Below are 22154 nucleotides of genomic sequence, written 5' to 3' on the forward strand. Positions count from 1 at the left end.
ATACAAGGGGGTTAAATAGCGCAGCAGATCCACTGTAAAAACTGAGGCCAAATCTGCACCATATAAGTTCAGATTTGGCCAATGCAGTTTTCCAGCATAATTGCTGCGGGTACTTCGGTACAGAATGACACCAGCGATTGTGCGGTGTGAAATTACCCTTCAGGTGTCCGATCTACTTTAGGAGAAAGTAATGAAACAATTACTTCACGGTGAAGTTTCAGTTTGTAGCAGGATTAAAATAAATAATTGTTTAAATTCATACATCAGTGATTTATTCAGTATTCACAAAACTAAAGATGAACTTATTAGTCAACAGAGCAAAAATGTAGGCAAAGATTTTTATTTCCCGAGCAGCTAGGGTAAAACAGAAATCCATGGGATCAAAATGTATCTACACAGGAGAATAAAGATGGCAAACGTACTAAAACAATAAAAATAAAATAATGGTTACTGTAAGAAGTGTCCAACGAATTCTAGCATCTTCCTTTCCAGCGTAGCATCAATAAGGGCTCAATCACATCAGCAGTCGGGGGTTCTGCTTTCCTGCTCACCTTGGGGAGTAAGAGAACTGCACCACCTGGCCAACACACCCTATTGATCATACTGGGGTGCATTCGGTTTCTGGCTGGGCTTCTGGCTTTTTACAGGACTAAATAACGCAGCATACAGTTTTTAAATGGAATTTAGCGATGGATGTTTTGATAGGATTCCCCCAACGCTGATGACAAGAGGCCCCAAGCCTTGCTGGTCTTGAAATGGATAAGATCACGAGTATTCGTATTCTTCATACAAGGCTTTCTCCAGCTGAAAGTTTAAAGGTGGCGCCCAATATGGAAGAGATCCAAGTGTGTGAAGTGCAGGAAAAGTCCACAATGGAGTAAACTGTCTATCCAACCTCACCTAAATACACGGGAAAATGACTGCAATATAAAAATAGAAGTGGCATTTTCTATCCAGAGACATACAACAGAGAACAGTGTCATTCTAGGATCACCGAGTTGGGCTGCAGGCAGTCTTCATGGCAACAGACTACAAACTGATGGCCCTTTTACAATGGATAACAGTTGGCCAAACGACTGCACGAGCACCGAAGTCACGGCTAAGGTGGTTAGCGCTCGTGCAGAACGTTTACACTGACAGACTTCTGCATGCAGAAAACTGAACAACGTACCGGCCGTGTAAACAAGTAGTCGTTCATCTATGAGCAACTGCGTGTTTACTGTGAATGGAGGCGGGTGGCTGGAACGCGTCACCTCCATTCACTAGCATGCTGGTTTCTGTGTACAAGTACAGGAACGATTTTCGTTGGGACAACTGTCTGGTATCTGTAACCAACCAGCTGTCCCGTATAAAAGGCCCATAGGAATTTCAGGTTTCAACTCTCACCCTGCTCTTAAAAAATGTATGTACAGGCAATTTCACAAAACTGCTGCTAGAGTCACAAATATGTCTGCTATGTAAAATAAAGCAAGATAGACGGAGGGGAAAAAAAAAAAAAAAAAAAAAAAAGAAGACACGAGTTGTCCAGATAAAGGAAAACTCAAGGTGTCACTGGACACGGCCAGATCAATAAAAGTCTGTAGAATTCCCCATATTGGCAAGTAGGAGACAGGTCGGACCCAAAGCGTCTTCTTACAGCAGCTCAGAGATAGCACCTCCACCTGAAAGATAAACACACAAGTAGAAGGTGACACTGGAAGGGCAGGTTCCATCTTTGCTTAGCTTTGGCTATGAAGTCATCAAATGTAACGTTTTATGTCCACTTCGTAGATCTTTGCCATTTTGTTTTCATAATATTTTAAATTTGTGTTAGTACATTCTTGGATTTGTTACACTTGATGATTGTATAACCAACATAACTGAGAGGCGCAGCATCACTTAATAATCACATGAGCAGGAGGGATGAAGCAGCAAAGCACAGAAGCATCTGGCCCTCCGTGGGGGTCACAAACACGACATGTGGACAAGAATCTATGCAGCGACACGTCTACACGGCAAGTCCTTCTACTGGGAAGCACAAGCAACTAGAAGCCGTCTGAATACAAACCTCCATATTTACATCCAACTGTTCGTCCCCAAGTCAAATACATCGGGGAGATTCCAGAAAGCTCATGCACCCAGATTTTGCTCTATAATGCGACTTTTTTCAGTCTAAGTGACATGTATTTATGAAAGCTGTGCGACTATATTTTATTATTCACGCCTTGTCATTTTACCTTTAGTCTAAATTCGTGGGCATGATTTAGGCCGCCTGCACACGGGCGGGTCGGACCCCGTATGCCGGATTCCCACAACGGAGTTCGACCCGATGCCTGGCCGATGACCCCAGCTCGTGGGCAGGAAATCGTGTATTGCCATAGCATGCTATAGGCGGGATTTGCTGCGGAATCCCACTCTGGATCTCGCAATGTAAATCCGCCCGTGTGCAGGAGACCTTAGCTGGTGCAATGGTTTAGAACTTTTTTTTAAATGTGCGACTTTTTAAAGAAGTTGCAGCGCTAAGGATGAGTATTTCCAACACTAACCATGGCATAACAAAGAAGGTATTTAACACAGTGTGCGACTTAGGATAATGTGATTGTTCTCAGTAAGAGAAAACCAAGTAATCTTGTAGATATGATAACTTTTAATGGCTAACAAAAATACATGATGTGTTCAGGGTAGTTTCACACGGGTGATCACGAGATCATCGCAAGAAAAATCGTGTCTTTGTTCCTGTGATTTCTGAGCACTGCTTTAACTCTTAAAAACCATCACTGCCACGCATGATTTTCTTACAATTTTTTAGCACAAGAGTCATTAGGACTTTTTAATCTTAAAAACGCATTGCAGGAAAAAACACAAGTTTGTGTGTTGTGCTGCGATAAAAAGGAGGCTCAAAAAGGGAAACCATGGTTCAATTTTCCCCCAACTATATATGATGAATTTATCTTAAAAGGGGAAGTCCAGGCTAAATGTTCTCCAGATACACCTCTGACAGTTAAAGGATTACATTGGCAAAATCTGTGATCTCCGACCACTACTGATTTGATTGAATGGTTTAATTAAAATGGAGAGATCCCACAATAACTCATGACTTACCCATAGATTAAATGATAAGTGTCTGATCAGTGCCAGTAGAACCGCTATGATCAGACACTTGTCACCTTGTGAATAGGCAGTTATTTTCCTGTAATAAGTCCTTTAAACCTGAACCCCTTTGTTGTGGCTCAGATTTCTGTTAATGGAACTCAGACACAAAGTTCTAAAAAAAACTGCCACTGCTCTGATTAGCTCATCACTTAGGCCTCCCTCATAAGGCACTTTCTAACACTATTAGCGAGGTATCCTAAGCGCCGTGCTAACCGCAGTCTAACGCTCCCATTGTTTTTAATGGAGCCTAGGAGACATCCGTTCAATTGCAACACTTTCCAGTGCCACAATTTTCGAGTTGGTTCCATTTTTAGTGTTCATCAATGATGAAGTATGCCAAACTCTGCTGTCGGCCGGAGGGAAGCCTTAAACAGATGAATCAGATATCTTGTACTCGCCTATTAATGATCAGACACTCCCGAAGCACTCTGCCCAATCATGCAGACTAATGTTCAACAGCGGCACTATTCTGTCAGCTCCCTACACTGATTTCTATATTTATTGCAGGGAAAGAAAAGGAATGATCAGTTTTTAGTCAGAAGCTCCTACCGAAGCCAGGGTGAGTGAGTAACCCACTAGACACGGAACATTGAATGACCAAAGAGGGAAGTTGGTGTTAATTCCCTCTCAGCCATGGACTCTTATCAATGCCTAGACTAGAAAGCAAGGAGAGTTTTGGCATTAATTCCCTCGGTATTCTAGATTACTCCTTTTTTCTGGTAGACCACAATGGAGGCAATATTTTCCGTTGCCAGCAGACTTAGCAATGTTATAGGCCGCCTTGCTTAACACTATCACTATATGCAATCATTCTTCGGGGTACTATAGCATCTTTATTCTAAACACTGTGAAACGATGTACCCAGATGCTATGTGGCCCTGTGCATCTTGCTGCCTGTAAGATCACATCATTTCCCCACGGGGGTTAGTTGCTGCTTACACATTTACCTCCCAGTGACCAAACGTTAGCAACGTCTGCATGTGACGCATATAATGTCCTACTTTCCAAAAATAAACCGATCAACTGTATTTTTACACTCAACTTGCTAAAAATAGCCATCCGCAGTGTCACATCTCTTCTGAGAAGGTAATAGGTTACCCAAATTAGTCTTCGTAACAAAGAAACACAGCAAAACACAACTGCACTCAAAGATATGCCTACACAGACGATAGTCTGGAGATGAATCATTGATTTCTATGGTAGTGTGTTGTGGTTATGCTCGGTGACCTATGAAGAGATCATTGTGCAGGGAAGGGGAAGAGGGAAGCTGTGGATCATGACTTTTGTGAATGGTAGATTCTATGCTATGTACAGGAGTCACCTTTCATTGACTGTTGACAATGAGATACCTTGAGACGTTTCATATACAAAACAGTATTAGCCTATTATTAGGTTTAGTGATCGCTGTGAAAACTGATCAGTTTCAGCTAGCCAGTGGATGGCCAATTTAAGATATTTATCTGGGTCAAATCCTGGGCGTGCATCCCTACACTCTGTTGGGTGTTTTATTTGAGGTGAGTGCTGCTGTGAAAATTTCTGAACTATCCAGTGGATGGGTGAAAACTTGAAAAAAAAAAAAAAAAAACATGACGTAACCAGAATACCCCTTTAGGGGTATTATGTAGGTGAGGGAGGGGGGGGGGGGGGGGGCGGAAAACTGTGGCGGTTGATTTTTAGTCAAAATCCGCAGCATATTGGCTTTGTATGAGCATACCTATAGATTTCCTCCATCAATCCAAATACATACCGATAGGCGTATGGCTTTTCTTACAAAGGACGATTGTCATTCAAATTCCCACAGGAGCATGATAAGTAATGTGTCTGGTCCTAGCAGTTCTACTGCTGCGACCCCATAAATTACAAGACAGGGTTCCTGATGCATGGGGGGGGGGGGGGGTGTCGCAGCAAATGAATGGAGCTGTGGTAACGTGTGCGTACTACTGCTCCATTCATCTCTGTGGGATTCCCAGAGTTGGCTCAGCACTTGTACTAACCCATCTCCAGCAGTCCCAGAGAAATGAATGAAGCTGTAGTGCACATGGTATGCCACCTACCCTTTTATTCAAGGGCACTCAGGATACCCATTCTTGTGATTAGGTGGGTGCAAGCGATTTAACCCACACTGATCAGACACTTATTTATTCTATAAGTAGTTATTTTTGTGGGATATCTCCATTTTAATCGTCCCATGTAGGACAGGGGTACTCTACCTTTGTTTCATCTAAAGATCCCTTTCAAGATTTTAATTTTATACATTTTAGTTCCTTTCACTGAAAACCTCATTTAGTGTTACATCAATGAATGGCCATTACAGCCGCACTTTTTGTAAGCTTGGCTTACTAATAGGTTTGGCATTGGGTTTACAAAACCATTATATCTAAACCACATTTCTCTTCTATATTAACAGTGTGTATACAAATCCAAGGGAACAGCACAGAGGAGTAAGTAGAGGTTACTAATTTACTGCAGTCAAGGGAAACAAGGATGATACTTGAGTCTTAAACCAATCACTAACGGGGGAACAGTATGAACATGCGACTGATGAGAATTACAGAACAGAACTGGTAGAATGTGTGCTGAAATGCAAACAGATAAAGAAATCTTGAAATTGAAATATATTAAAATTTTTACTGACACCCAATATCTTGCTTTCCCTTACAAGCATTCCAAAATATCCTTCCAGAATTTATTTACTCTTTCCTGTGATCTTGCAAATGGTTCCCACCCGGCGTGAAAGGTTTAAGACGAGCGTACGAGGAGACAGCGGCTGCATGAAGCCAGAGCCACAGGAAGCAGAGGTGAGGTCGGCACCTATTTGTATAGTGCTTACCTGTCAGCACTTGCGGCAGCTCACCGGGAGCTTTGCCTTTCATTGCTGAATCCAGAGGCATGCCCCTGTCACCTTTGAAGATTTTCGATTTAAATGGAGAGTCTCTCTCTTTACCTTTAGCTCCTTTTGGTCGTCCGGATTGCTTCTTCTTGGATTTACTGTCCCCCTTAACTCCCAGCAGCGGGTGAACTTCTGTCAGTGGAAAAGTTAAAGAAAATAAAGATTTGTAACATGTTTAAAAATAGAAAAAAAAAAATTGTTAAGAGGCAAAGAGAGCCCCCTGGTGGAGGAAACAACAAAAAAAATTCAGTCACCTAAAGTCATGAAGTCAGTCCGTTTTCTCAACTCTAAACTTTTACTTTAATCTTTTTGTTCTTGCCGCACGCCTGTGATACCCTTCTTTTTTTTTTTCACTGGCATGACTGTATAAGGCCTCATTTTAAGCCCCATTTAGGGAAACATATACATTAGTGTATAAAGCATCAGCATCTCTTAGTATATGAATACACACAATGCTTTGTGTCGCTATGACACAGTGCCAGAACAGACAACCCAAGGGAATAACAATGGTGAGCTATAACTGGCACAGCTGACAGCCTTAAGGGTTTAACCCTTTGCAATCCAATTTTGGATTCAGGGTTTCCTAGGGGTTTTTTCTCTAGTACTGCGGTATGGGATATGCTAGAGAGGTCCCCGACAACAGAGCAACCAGTAATATACTGTAAGAATACACTGCCGGACATCTTCTGACATCGGAGCTGTACAGCCTTCAATCAGAATGTCTGAAGACATCAGACAGTGGATTGAAAAGGGTTAAAAGTCCCCCATAATTTCAGTGGTTAATGTCATCAAAAGTTCCAGAAAAAATGCCAATAAAAGTCAGCTAACAGCTTACCTCCACAATTACAACTTCTGAGTAGGTATCAAGCGTCACACTTCGGGTACGTTTACATGTAGTGGAAATAGTATAGAATTTCCACAGCGGGAAATTCCACATCCAAAACAGAATCAAAATCCGCACCACTGGTGTATCCGCAGCTGATTTCAGAAGGTACAGTTTTCTCCTCACCTCTGCAATCTTGGCGCTGTCAGCACTTCTTGGGACTGGCGGCCTGTAGTGATGGCAGCGCTGAAGGTCAGATGATACGCAGCCGATTTTGCGTCAAAATCCACACCAGTGGTGCGGATTTGGGCTCTGTCCTGGATGTGTAAATCCTGCGGAGTTTGCCACAGATATTTGCGCTACATGTTAACCCTTTCCAATCCACTGTCTGACGTCTGAAGACATTCTAATTTAAGGCTGTACAGCTCCGATGTTGGAAGATGCCCGTTGGAGTTCTCTTACTGTATATTGCCAGCCTCTCTGCTGTTGGAGCCTATCTAACGTGTCACCTCCTGCAGTATTGGCTTTACCAGCATATAGCGCCGTTGTATAACAGTAGAAAAAAAGTAAGTCCCCTAGGAAAACCAGGATACAAATTGGATTGGAAAGGGTTAACATACCCCTAGATCTACGAAATTCTGCCAGGTGATGTTGAACAACTGTCTCCACAAACCCCTTTAGTAAGGGCTATTTGACACGAGTATATGGTAGGGTTTTGCACATGTAATGCACTGTATCAATATCGCTTTGGCGACCCTTTTGCCTCTCCCATGAATTGCGTATATTACACATGCAAAAAAAACCCCAAACAAAAAACACAGCATGTTCTATCTTGGCACGCATTACGTGCAAATACAGGCAAAGAGAATACATGGCGATAGGCAGCACGTATGCAATGTCATTGCATACTGGCTTAGTGCCCGCTCGTATATCTAGCAGCAAGATATGCTCATGCGAGCTCGGCCTTAATGTAAATTGTTTTTCTTCCCATATTCAAAAAGGTTTTTATCTTATTGTATAGAAGAAAGGAGGAAATACATACACTATTGCAGAGAAACCCCTCCGAGGCACAGAAAAAGCAGAGGTGCATATATAAGAAAACAATAAACAAATCTCTGTAGGGGAAAAGTGACCAAAATATCTATAATCCAGTATATTATTCAAATCTAAGAACGGTTTTCAGATATGAAGAAGGTAAGGACTGAGTGAGACATAAGAGTGCCCAGCGACACCACAATGACCAAGTGGGCAAGGAGGAGGATATCTGGATACAGCAGGAAGAGTGGAGCTGCTTGGAATGTCACCTATAAGGAAAGAACCTCATGCACAAATGGGGAAGAAACAAAAAGGAAAGAGAGAAGACCATGGGGGACAGGGAAGGCAAACACTGGGTTTTTGTTTAATTAAAAAAAAAAAAAAGTTCTATTAACAGCATGGCAGCACCTCAGATGACAGAGACATGTAGCAGCTATCCTTGCCTGCAGATTATATGGATGTTTCTTAAAGCCTTGATAGTTTGACTACTTAGTTGCTATAATTCTTAATTTCTAGAGATATATAATATGTGTGTGCAGTGATCTCCCCCACATATTTCTTCACTAGGAGTACAAATGATGCCCCATATAAGTATATAATATGCAGTGATATCCTATAAGTCTGCGGTGTAGTGGCAGGTCATGTATCGTATGCACTTGGCATGAATACCGAGGATAGGGTGTAGAGTAGGGTCTCCAGCCTGTGGCTTTTCAGGCTCTACAATTCATGCTCTGAGATGCAGTAAAGTCTTCAGTACGTGTACACAGATTTCATGCCTTGGGCTTAAGTGTACAGGATGCAATAATGTTACATTTGTCTATGGTTTATAATAAGTATAGAGAATGAAGTGCTGCACAACAAATCCTAGAAGCATACCCGACGTGTCACCTATAAAATAAATGCCCTACTTTTACTTTATGCGGCTGCAGCGGTCTCTGTTGTTCCATGTACATGCACGGTAAAGGGGGAAGTCAGACCTAGTCTGCGCAGGCTTCCTCCTCCCACCATTAGTTATGGTGACAACTTCTTTGTTATAGGTAATCTCAGCTAGATGGCAGGATGAGGAAGCCTGAATCAAATATATTCAACTCCTTCCGGCTCCACTTACAAGGGAATCTTAGTTTTTATCATCTCAAAACCCAGAAAATTCAGATTAAAATCATGTATAGCCAAATAATAAAGCTGATACAACTATACATTGTACACCAATGCTACCTTACCCCTGCAAGACTACACGAAATGAGTAGAGTGTAGAGATGAGCGAGCATCGCTCTTCTCGAGTAACTGCATTCTCGTCCGAGCAGGCTTGGGGGGGGGGGGGGGGGTAAGCAGGGGGTAGCGGCGGGGAGAGAGATAGATCTGTAGTTTAAGTAAATAAAGAAGCAGCCGGGGATCATTCCAGCCACCCGTCTCTTGGTTTATAGTTCTGCTAAAAGTGACTAACAGGAGAGCAATTTCTCATCCATTGCTCTGTTGCCCGAATTTGCAATTTCTAGCAAGAGTTCGGGTGATAATTACCTTGTGTAAAGATACATAGGAGTCGGAGCGTAAGCAGTTGCTCCGACCCTTGTGTAGTGGTTAACACTTGTAATTGCAGGCGTGCAATTACGAGTGCCAGTCACTACACAGGGGTCGGAGCAGCCCTTCCACTCAGGCGCTGTCTGGATAACCCCTTTAATTATATTCAGGCAACACTGGAAGGAACTTGTCTCATGGTTCATGCTGTTCAAACAATTGATAAAATACTAGATTAAAGCAAATACTCTCCTTTAGAAAGAACCGCACACAAAAAAAAAAGCAAAGCATAAACCTGTCATAATCGTATAAGTGGTAAGGGTAATAGAGCTCAGTATGGCACAACAATACCATGTGTCAATTCTAATATGATCGAAATCATCTACTTGATGATCCAAAATAAAATATAAATTAAATGACCTTATGCATTTTTGTTATACCATCATCAGTGGTCCAGTTCTCTACAATATCTACTGGGCTGACCTGCCAATTAGGTTATCCAATTAGTGTCATTACATTTGGCAGTTAGCAACATCAGGCTTATGGATACTTTCAAAAGCGCCGATTGTAATTGTAAGACTGTATTAGTAATAGGGTCTCCCATAGTGGCCCAAATAGAATTAGCGACCACTCATTGTGGCTTCAGTAGTAATAACAACCCCCCTATCGGCCACTGGCTGGCCAGCATCTCTACAGACATTCCACTAACCCAGCTGGCAGAAAAGGTCCGGCGGCAGCAGCTGCTGTTGATCCTTCCCATCACGACGGCGCATGCAGACACTGGGGGAAAAGGTCAGCAGTCACAGACTCCGTACTGCCGCTGCTGCAGACTGGCTGAGTGGAATGCCTATTAGGTTGCTGTATGGCCAGTGGGACATGTGAAATGAGGTGGCGGGCTGGATTCAGCCCACAGGCCCTTAATTTCACACGCGTACCCTATGTCATAAGTACTACTAGTGTTCCAGGTATACTACTACTCTATTTAACATCCTAACTATCTAAATGCAGAGATACTCGCACTCTCCTTCACAGCATAAGTCTGTTCATTGCTATGTCAACTTAGCATTAAAGTCAGACATCACAGCCCTAGCTGACCACTAAAAAGACCTGTGATGTGAAGAAGAGTGTGCGTTTTTTTGCATATAGATAGTTAAAAAGAACATTTAATCGAGTTAGGGTCTGTATACATAAAACTATTATCACGCGAATGACGTCAGTTAGCTCGTTCGCTTGGGCAGCCTGTTTAGACACGCAGATACATCGTTGGCTCATTCAAATTAAAAAATCATTCAGAATCGTTCAGTCTTTCACATTCGCTATATAAGTGAATGAGAAGGACTGAATGAGCGCTGCTTAACCAAACAATAAGTGAACGAGCCAACGAGGATTTTATGCCTTCATAAAATGAACGACAAGTGAACAGAACAATTATCATTCAGTGGTTGGCACACGTTTAGACTAAACCACTATTGTTTAATTTCACTCATTAGAACAATTTTGTGAACGATAATCGTTCCACTTAAAAGCGCCCTTAGAGCTCAGTGTGGTAGCCTGTTTGTGGATGAGGCCGTTATCAGTGCCAGACTTAAATTAATAAAAACTCATGCTAATGAGGAGACACTGAGCTCTTGACAGAGAGATGGTTTGTTAGGGTCCTCTTACATTGACATGACATTCACCATGCGGGATAAATGCTCTACTTTAATAAATCAGACTTTTATGCATGCGGCGTTACCAAATATGTTTTATGTTTAAATCCTAAATACAGGAAAAGGGTTTGTTAAATAAATATCCTATTATTTTTTATGATTGAAAAAAAATTCTCTCATTCATTTTTAGTCCCCTTAGGGAACTTGAGCTTGCGATCATTTCATAGCTTATAACATGTACTGCAATTCTTCAGTATTGAAGTACATGGTATTTCAGCTCTCACAGTATTAAGACAGGTCTGCCTCAATAGGTGAAAATACACGACACCCCTGGGGGGCTTCAGAAGGTTCCCAACTGCAATGACAACCAAATGGCACCTTGTGATCCAATCTTGATGGGGCTGTTTAAATGCCACTGTCAGAATAGAATGCTGATTGTAGCTGTTAGTGGCCAAAGATCAGCTTCTTCTCCTGTGCTATACAAACCCTGCGCACCCAGGATCTACTTATTAGTCTAAACTAACAGCATTTTTTTCATCAAATACAATGAAACATAAAATCTTGAATAAGACCTACTATGAATAAAATACCTGTTATCTCTGAGCATTCAGTGCAACAGAAATAATCAGCTCAAAGAGAAGTCTGTGCAACCAGATTCCTACAGGTGTCTGACAGAGCAGATTCTCCCACTTACCATCACTGGGTACTCCTTGCAACTCAACAATTGTTGTCTTTGGTTTTTTCTTTGGGGGCTGTGCTCCATCTGAGGTGGCCTGTCGCTTTTTCTCTGTTCCTGTCCCATCTTCATTCAAGGACATCTGACCTGCATCTGGAGGTGGCCCATAAGGATTTTCCTCTGGATCCTCTACTTCTGGAGCAATGGGAAGATATAAAAGTGCTTTTGTATCTTCCAATTCTTCATCACTGCAAAAAAGCAAAATTGCATTTTTTACATTTGCTGTATTGTGTATAAATATGGTGAAAAACAACTGGCATATTCATCAACATAGTTATACCAACAACCTGGCAAAATTGTACTAAACAGAATGTCCCAGACAGAATAAGCCTCACTCCCTTGGCAAGTCGCCACTCATTAGTTGCCCTTAGCTAAACTGGAGGGAAGTGGAGTAGGCAGAGCCATATTGTCTAGATTTCTGCAAAATGCCTATTGGCTCCTATAGAAAGTCTTGCCGACTGAACACTCCAAAACAAATTCTCTGTAAAATACCAGTGTTTATAGCCACAGCATTTGATAACTTATCTGCTGCTTTATCTACACAGCCAGTCTACCCATCAATCATACAAGCCTGAACACCTACCTGCCTATTGTAAAATTGGGTTTACACACACCATTGTGTTAAAACATCATGCCCAAAAGGATCCTCCCACCTGGATAAACCCAAACGGATATAAAATAAGCCTGACAGCCAGCTGCCTGCTGTGAGTGTTGCAGCTTAAAAAAACAAGCGGTTATGGCCCAGCAGGCTGCAAAGGAGCACACATTACCCATACAACGTAAAAAGGAATATAATACATATATTAACCCTTTTACATGGGATGATTACGGGAATCTGAATAGTCGTCCCGTATAAATGCATGAAGTGACTGTACGAGAATCGTTCAGCTTTTGCATGCAGAAAAGTGTATTACGTGCCGTTGAGTGTAAACTGCAATCAGTCACTTCTAAACAACTGTCTGCTTACTGTGAATGGGGGTGGTTGGAGGAAGAACACTCCTTGGCCTACAATGTCTCTGTACTAGCAGCGCTGTGAGTGATACCAGCGATACTCGCTCCTGTGTAACAGCATAGAACTGAGTATCACTGGGATGAGAACCGGACATAGTTTGCTCAACAGCTTGTGACATGTAAAAAGTCCATAAGTGTCCAATCTATCAGTGCGAGCTGCTCTTCAGTAGCTTTGTTTCAAAGAGTGTGTTCCTGAGTGCAAACCCTATACGCATATGAAAAAAGGTTGATTACTACAGACTACGGGCCTTTTCTCTCACTTCCCTGGTGCTGGCATCCTAGAGCCAATAATGACAACATTTTATACAGTGCATTTAAGAAAACGAAACACACAGCAAGATATAGATTAATAGATTAGGTTTACAAATAGAAATGCCTCTAGAAAGTGTTTTTAGAACTATGAGGCAGATTTATCAGTGTATTCACTACCTGAAAGTGCTGCAGAATATGTTGGTGCTATAGAAAAAGATTCATTTTGGTTTTTATTTATTGCCACCAGTTTCCTGCTGCAAGTACTTTTAAAAATACATAAATATGGATTTGGTAAAGTACTTGCAGCAGGAAGCTGGTGGGAATACACTGATAAATCCCCCTCATAGTTCTAAAAATAGTTTCTAGAACCATTTCTATTTTTAAGGGCCCTTTCATATGGAATTACCCATTAGGCGCAGATGCCCGACAGGTTGCCCCAGCAGTTTATCACTAGAATGATCATCGCTAGTGAATAGAGGCGGAGCAAGACAGGGATATACCAGTCCGCCCTCCTCCATTCACAGCTATCAGGCAGTCGTTCATAAGTGACCGACTGCCTGTCTACACGGGCCGATCCATCGTTTAGTTTCCTGCATGTAGAAACTGAACAGCGAATGAGAAGCGAACAAATTCTCGTTTGTCATTCAGTCGGGGCATGCATTTTTACTGAACGATTTAATGGCCCATGTAAAAGTGCCCCAAGTTTAGGGGTTCAGGGTTTAAGCTAAATTATGATTTAAAAGCATGCCTTTTGTAAAACTTATTACTTTTGAATACGGTTTGCACTGAAAGAATATTCTAGGTAAAGATCTGATGTGTTTCTTCCAGGAAACAACGCATTTGTTTTTAATTTTGAGTACCAATAAAGCAGACTCAGAGCCTGCTTAGGTGCGCCACTTTCAGATGATAATCTTATGTGTATATGGGACGGGGCGGTGTCCTCCCACTTCCCCCTAATAGCACATGTTTGGAGAAAATAGGATCTCCATGTTGGATTTCAACATGCTTGATACTTTACAATCATGGAAGCTACTGACAGGTGTGTCTATGGGGGAGTCGGAAGGCCTAACAATTGGTCTAGCTGTCAAATGATATGCCTCACATTAAATTTGTAATTGAGCTTTCTGTTTGATAAGATTGGAAATTATATAATGGACATATTGAAATGCACACAACAAAAAATGTTTGCAAACTGTAAAAAGTACCTGCTGCAGAAAGCTGCAATACGGTCCACGCTAGTCACATCCACTTCTTCATCTTCTGCTGCATCTCCTCCTGAACATTAGGAAAACAGATATAAAATCACAGTTTGTGAACATCTTTAAAGTGTAATTGTCGCAAATTCATAATTAATAAACTAAACCCTCTAGGGTCATTATAATGTAAATTACTTCCTTTCTGTCCAGCATGGTATGTATGCTTTATGCCAGCTAAAATGAATGGGAGTAATTTGACAGAGGAATGACGTAACCTAATAGGCCATGTTCAAACGCGTCTGATTTATAAACTGCTAATCTGCGATGGCAGAAAACCAAGGCTTACATTCCACCACGTGATTGGTCTGGCTGGTGGTGGCTGATAGTAAGGAGCAGAGCGGACCATGCGGTGTAACCAGGTATGTGCTCTATATAAATCATATATAAGTTATACAGCTGGAGCTGAACTTTTGCACCCGGCCCCCAAGCCCAAGTGCCTGGATCCCCACAGATCTACACTTCTGTCAAGTTAAAAGTTATTCAAAATAACTTACACTTTTAATGGCTTGGTTGCCATTCAGTGGTTTTATAAGATAATATCCCTCCTTACACAGATGAGTCACATAGACAGAAATCAAGCTCAGATCATTGCCTGTCACCCAATTACCAGTTTGTTCAGGTTCACTCTTATCTTCATCTTCTATATCAAACTCAGATTCCCGCTCCTCATACTCCACATTCTCGTCTAACTCCTTGAAGTCTGGAGCAAAGGCACTCCAATTTTCCTACAGCAAAATAAAAAAAAAAAAAAAAGCAGAGAAATAAAGATGAGGAAACATCTGTGACAAATTAATTCTAATGAACACATCTCCCTGTATAATGTGTCAGTTAGGAGAGGGAAAAAAAAACAAAAAAAACTCTAAACCTATTATCAGTGACAAACACTGAACCAATGAAGCAAAGTACATTGATCTAAGCAGACAATAGGCATGGGAGCGCCAGTCAACAGTTCCAGTGACTATTGGCTCCTGTGCTTTTACACAGATAAAGGAAGCGAAGCAGCTTCTGGCCGCCAGTCTCCATACACAGTAAACAGTAGATATTCCAAGATTGAGCAACTCCTGTTTACACTGAGCAAGAAGCCAACGGAATGACTAGTGACTACTGAGCAGCTTCGCGCCCAACTGGAAGTCATGTGTGCAAGAGCTGACAGTAAGGCTGGGTTCACTTGGGGCGGAACTGCCGTCACGGCAATTCTACCCAAGGCTTCTAATCCCGCGATTAGCCGGCAAAGCAGACAAGATTTTGCTAAAATCTCGTCCATACGCTGCGGCCAACCTGCACGAAAACAGACAAGCAGCACGGAATTAAATTCTGCCGCATGTCAATTCCTTTCTCGTTTCCGCAGAGGCCTCTCTATGGGAAGGGGGGGGGGGGGCAGCTGCAGCAGAATGCCAACAGCAAAACTGCTCCAAAACCCGGAATTATGGGCCCCAAGTTTTGAAGCTGCGCTTATCCTGCGGTTTTTTGGGGCGGCCATGCTGCAAGAATTCCGCTGAAATTCCATCCTATATGACCCCAGCCTAATACTGACAAGTATTTTTTCTTAAAAATCTACTGTGTGATTTCTGGCATTTCTCCTTCAAATTAATAAATAAAAGACTATGTTACCATTCCACGTGTCAGAGGGTGTGTCCCTAAATATTCTCACACACAACCAACTGGTAACACTCAGCCTCAATTTACTTATAGGAGGAAAAGAGCTTATGCCCATGAGCGCCACAGGATACACCTGCGGATTTATGCTGCGGAAGTACCGTGGTGGTAAACAAAAACGCGCTTGCTGGTAATCGCAGAAAAACGCGCGTTTTTACGTGGTCTGCTATGATACTATATTAATGGAGATCTAATGCGACATAAATCCACGGAAAATAGCTGCCTTTTTTACCACACACGCAAATTCGCGGTAAAATTCTGCATGTTGGCATTGGCTGACAGAAAAGCTATTAGGTTCAATAGAACCTAATACCTGTGGAATTCTGCCTCGGAAACCGCGGTACAAATCTGTTCATAGGCATTCAGCCTAACAGAGGAAAGGCACATTGTAACTTTAAGAAAAGATACTCCAGTATCATTTCATGAAGTTTAAAAAGAAGCTACCAAAAAAAAAAAAAAAAAAAGACAGAGGTCCTCTTCTTTAGAGGGATTCCGTTAGCAGTTTTCGCAGGTGTATGTAGGGGCAGGCTGTCAACATAGGACAATATATTAATGTAGGTGACCCTGTGGGATCACTCTTCTGCCCTGAGCTTCATGCTGTTCGCTCTTATATACATTGTTACAGTGTAGTAAACTGCAATAATGTGCTCAGCGAAACGTCTCATAAAAAAAAACACACAAGAGTCTATTTTAAATGTTATATTTAAGCAATTTCATAATATATTATTTGAAAAGGCTGCAAAGTTGAGGCGCACAGTAAAAATACACTTTTCTATTCAGATTTGTCATCACAGCACATACCACTTGGTTTTGTGCCCATATAGAAACAACGCCACTTGAAATTGATGCAATGATTGGTCTGACAGGATGCCACTAGAAATTTAAAAACAGAGATTAAAAGGACATTTAATTAACATGTAAACCACTATTATTAATGAATAAATCTACAATTGAAAGAAACTTACTGCAACATCTAATAACAGTTCACCACGAGTCCCATGCAGGATTTTCACCAGGTTTCCAATGCTTTTCTCCCAGATGTAAAGCGCATGTTGCCTTGCTGAACCTGCCACAATGTATTCACCATCCCCGGAAAAGCAACACTTCTTCCAGGGAGTCCTAAGAGAAGAGAGCAAAACAAAAGCAAGTGTGCTACAGTTGTATCAGGTCATCAGCATCCCAAATCTCTCTTCAGTTCTGATAGTTTGTAGCAATGCATCATCTTAGGTCAAATGTATCGTATTCTAGAGCCCCGAGTTTGCAGAGAATTGCTTAAGACTTGATACAACTGCAGCAGGCTCTCTGCTGAGAGAAATATTAGGTCGGTGCAGGGTCTTTAGCACCTGCAGCCTTTATTTCTGATAAATACCTGTTTACTAAATCTTGAAGTTTCTGCATGGGTTCAGGCTCTCCATCCCTGCCACATGTCAATATTTCCCGTCCGTCATATACTCTGATAATTCTATCAGCTGTGTTTATCAAGAAACAGCTAGAAAAAAAAAAATAGTCAAAAGTGAACAAAAAAAAACAACATTTTTTTAACATACTGTATACCAATTTTGTAATAGCACACATGAGAAATTTAGCACAGGTTTAACAAGGCGAGGCAAATATGATATGGACACCGCCAAAAGATGTGACACATGCTGTATTTATAATAACCACTCACTATTAAGGGATGGGCTGAAAAACAGAGCAAAAACTATAGGAACCAAATATATGCACACTGATCTTGCTCGTTACAGGTGTTCTCTCATTTAAGCAATCCAGGTTAATGGTAGCCTTTCCCAAGGTCATTCCGCCCATGTGGGGTTTCAGAATAAAGTCATTTTGAAGTTTGACATAAAAAATGAGCTCCAAGTCACGGAGACCAGTGGCGCTGGCCCTCCTCACCTGCAGCATGCACAGGGACCGCACTCTCCCCTTTTGTGTATATGGACAGAGCTGTCACTTTACATGCTGTGGGTTGGTGCAGGTGACATGTCTCATGTCCGGGACTCCGAACCCAATTCCTGAGTCAAACATCAAGGTGTTTATTCCGAGACGCTGCAGCATTTTAGAATAAAACATACACTGGGCAACGTGAATACCTGTCCTGGGCTCATGCTGCCTGTTTCGGCTCTATGAACTTAGTGACAAGTTACCTTTAACCCCTTAATGACATAGCCTATTTAGGGCTTAAGGACGCAAGGATTTGTGGCGGATTTTCTTCTCCATTTATCAAAAGTCATAATTCTTTTATTTTTCCGTTGACGTGGCCAAATAAGGGCTTGTTTTTTGCGTGGCGAACTGTAGTTTTTGATGATGCCATTTTTGGGTACATAGACTATATTGTAACCTTTTTTTTTTTTATGATAGCAGGGAGAGAAAACGCATCAATTCTGCCAGAGATTTTTTTTTTTTACAGCGTTAATCATGCAGCATAAATAAGGCAATCCATTTTTTCTGCGGCTTGGTACGGTTACAAAGATACCAAAATTCTTACATTTTTTTAGGTTTTTCCACTTTTCTAAATCGCTGCATTCAAAGTCCTGTAACTTTTTTATTTTTTGATGTACGGCACTCTTTGAGGGCTTATTTTTGCAAAACGAGCTGTAGTTTTAATTTGTACCATTTTGGGGTACATACGGCTTTTTTGATCACTTTTATTGTGTTTTTAGTGAGGCAAAATGATAACAATTAGCATTTTGCCTCAGTTTTTTAGCGTTTTTTTAACGCTTTTTTCCGTGCACAGTCAAAAGCATGTGCAACTTATTGTACGCGTCGTTACGGACGTGACAATACCAAATATGTGGGGTTTTAAATTTTTTGAATCTTTTTTTGTACGCTAATCTGAGGAAAAGCATAGAAAAGGGTTTGTTTTTTTTTACTTTTCAATTTTTTTTGACTCATTTTTTTACAACATTTGTGTCCCTCTGGGGGGACTTTCACCACAGCCCTGATGATCGCTGTGATAAGGCATGGCAGGGCTTATTGCTTATACAGCGATCTCAGGCACTGGCAACATAGGATGCCAGTGTCTGGCATCCTGTTGCCATAGCGACAGGTCGGGCTCTCGTGATAACATCGCGAGAGCTGGCCGAAGACAGAGGGAGCGTGCTCCCTCTGTGAACTCTTTCCTTGCCGCAATCTACTCAGATCGCGGCAGGAAAGGGGTTAACAGCAGGGGGGCGTATCTCTGATGCCCCCCCCCCGCTGTTGCAGCGGGACGCCGGCTGTGACTGACAGCCGGCTCCCGCTGTGGGATCATAGATGATCGCGCTATCCCCAGGACGTAAGTTTACGTCCTGTTGCGGGAAGTACCCTGCTCCCAGGACGTAAACTTACGCCCTGGAGCGGGAAGGGGTTAAGAGACAGACCCCTCTTCAGAGCCGAGTCCCAAGCAGCTCAGCTGCAAACTTTTGAGAGCAACCAGCATCCATCAAAAAGGAGGGGAATGAGTCATCAGAAAACATCCTATAGTAGAAGCCTGGTTTTAAATGTTAAACATATATAAAAATAAATAAATCACCAAAACGTTTCAGTTTGCAATATCACCATCTAGATGATAATAGTCATGTGTAAAAGGGCTCTAAGTGTGGGGATCACTCCCTCAGATCCAGGTATGCACTTTAAATGATTGGACTGGAAAGCTGATAAATTATTAGAATCTGCCAGAACTCCAGTGCTGTAAGGTTTATTAAAATGTATCCGCAATACAATATAAATGCTCAACAACGCGCTTCAGGAATATAACAACTTGTTACCTTTCTCAGGAGAGTATTATAACTGCAACATTTAGAGTTGTATCAAACCATCACTCCAAGTTACCAATAACTAGCTTGGAGTAATGCGGTGTGATACCACTACAACACCAAGACATATAGACAGATGAGCATGCAAAACTGCTCACCCATAAGGTATATGATATAGGGATTTAGGCAGTTCGACTTACCTGCCCTTGCGGGCAAATTCTATAGATTTGATCGCTGTTGTATTACTGGTCCCAGTTGTAACCCGGAAAGACGCAACCAATGCTTGAGTGTTTGTTTTCAACACCAAGATCTGAAGGAGAATTGGAATAAAAACGTATGTGTCAATTTGTGGCTACTGTTTGCTCTGTAGGTAATAAGTTCTGGCACTTACTTTTCCCTTTGCATTTCCTGTATAGATATATTCTCCTCGCCGATCGAAGGATGCCACTACGTTAAGGTCAGAATCATCATCCACTGGTAAAACTACATGACTGGAGTCTGACAGTGTTAGCATGACGGGTGCAGACTTCATGGGACACACCAGAACTTTATCCCTGTTGAGAAACACACATGTAAAGAAAGGAATTGACTACATTTCTAAAATCCATAATATTGTTCTCAAGGGCCGATGAGGTTTTTTTTGTTTTTTTTTTACTTAGGTGGCAAAACCAACTAAGGTGCTCTTTAACCCTTTAAGAATGCAACCTTTTTGGGGGCGTGGCCAAGCAGCTGAACTGACCGGCCGCATGTGAGGAGCGCTCCTCCACATACCGGCAAAAAACCCTAATCCTGAGGACATCCTGAGGGTCCCCTGACCCAGAATAGCACCGGCGGAGGGAGGAGAGGATAGAGACCCTGACGGCGCTCCCGGACGGCCACAGCTGAGGTACCGTCAGCGGGGAGAGCGGAGACCCATAGCCGCCGCGGCCGTACTGCGGAGGACACCGGTGAGCGGCGGGGACTCCGAGCCCGACTTTGCTCCGAGAGGGGGGAGAGAGGAGGTGGACAAACCCCCGGAGGGACGTCTGTGGCACCGGAATAGCGGGCACCGCCGGCGGGAGGAAAGACCGAGAGGTCGCGGCTCCGGCGGCCATCTTGTGAGAGGCAGAGGCGGAGGTGCAGGGCCCTGAACACCGGAGTGCACTGCTCCCGGGCGCGGCACGGAGTTGTGCGGAGAGGGGGAAGAGGAGGTTGAGCTCCGGAAGGTACAACTGAGAGGTGGGCATAGGAAAAGCTGCTGGCGGGAAAAGACCGCGAAAACGCGGCTGCGGCGGCCATCTTGTGTGTGGCACCGAAACAGAAAGGCCCTAAAAACAAGGCCGAAAGCTACCCCCGGGCCCAATATAGTACCGCTGCAGGGGAAGGGAAGAGGACAGAGACATCAGAATTACATAGAAGGCACAGGCAGCGCAGTGCACAACGACCCCAGACCCGCAGCGAAGTGACCATCAAGCGAACAAGCGCTGCTAGCAAGCAAAGCAGTGAGAAGACACATTTAAGGGGACATAGAGAGAGGCCTTACCCCCCCCCCCCCCCCCCCCCCCTCCACTTACAAGAGGACTAAACACCATACAATTCGGAGAACCAGGGGAAGGGGCAAAACAGGGGCAGCAGCAGACCCCTATAGAACATTCAATTTCTATAGCGGAAAACCAAACAACCGCGACATGGGTCCCACTAGACAAAACTCATCCGTAGACAAACTTAAAGTCTTCGCAAGAGGAGAAACCCGGAAGGAGCCCAGCCCTGAACCCGCTGCGCCCGCTGCGGCGGGAGTTGCAGCAACAAAGCATACCAACCCAGATCCAACTGAGGGAACGGTGCAAACACTGCAACAATTGTCTGAACAGCTTCTGACCGCAATACAAACATCTACAGCCACGCTCACCAGTAAAATTGATGAAGTTAAAATGGATGTGAGTCTGCTGAGACAAGATCTCCAAAATCTAAGAGAACGTGTTGCCAGCACAGAGAACAGAATATCTACCCTAGATGATACTGTCGCCCCAATGACAGATGCAATACGAGATCTTACGCAGAAAGCTGAATACTGGAGACAAAAAGCAGACGATCTGGAAAATCGGTCGCGAAGAAATAATTTGCGCATAGTGGGGCTACCAGAGCGGGCCGAGGGGCAAAGACCTGAAGAATTTATAGAACGCTGGCTTCGAGAACTCTTTCCCAATGCTGGACTATCGCAAGTCTTTGTTATTGAACGTGCGCATCGAGTGCCCATGAAGCCACCAATACCAGGAGCCCCACCCAGACCCCTACTAGCAAAGCTGCTCAACTCCCGTGACAGGGATATAATCCTACAAGCTGCCAGAAAGGGAGGGCCCCTGCGACATGACAACGCCACAGTGTCCATTTTTCCGGATTTCTCGGCTGATCTCCAAAAGCAGCGAGCAACATTCTTCGGAGTCAAAAAGCAACTAAGAGATCTGCAGCTCCCGTACTCGATGGTG

The 22154-nt window shown here is 42.9% G+C and overlaps 1 protein-coding gene across 4 annotated transcripts in view; it reads right to left on the reverse strand.

Annotated features, from left to right (window-relative positions):
• Positions 1–324: 324 nt before the first annotated feature.
• The window catches only part of RBBP5 (RB binding protein 5, histone lysine methyltransferase complex subunit), a 46300-nt gene continuing 24470 nt past the window's right edge, over positions 325–22154 (reverse strand). For 3 of the 4 annotated variants that reach the window (XM_066600161.1, XM_066600159.1, XM_066600160.1), the window contains exons 5-14: positions 20081–20243; positions 19890–19999; positions 17325–17444; positions 16921–17074; positions 16757–16828; positions 14907–15024; positions 14249–14318; positions 11739–11968; positions 5963–6154; positions 325–1661 (exon numbers count right to left, since the gene is read on the reverse strand). In XM_066600161.1, the coding sequence (XP_066456258.1) occupies positions 1633–1661; positions 5963–6154; positions 11739–11968; positions 14249–14318; positions 14907–15024; positions 16757–16828; positions 16921–17074; positions 17325–17444; positions 19890–19999; positions 20081–20243 (1258 nt within the window). In that variant the 3' untranslated portion in view covers positions 325–1632. The remainder of the gene's footprint in view (positions 1662–5962; positions 6155–11738; positions 11969–14248; positions 14319–14906; positions 15025–16756; positions 16829–16920; positions 17075–17324; positions 17445–19889; positions 20000–20080; positions 20244–22154) is intronic. The other variant, XM_066600162.1, reaches the window with a different exon arrangement.

Source organism: Eleutherodactylus coqui, chromosome 4 (assembly GCF_035609145.1).
Source record: "Eleutherodactylus coqui strain aEleCoq1 chromosome 4, aEleCoq1.hap1, whole genome shotgun sequence".
Taxonomy (NCBI): Eukaryota; Metazoa; Chordata; class Amphibia; order Anura; family Eleutherodactylidae; genus Eleutherodactylus; species Eleutherodactylus coqui.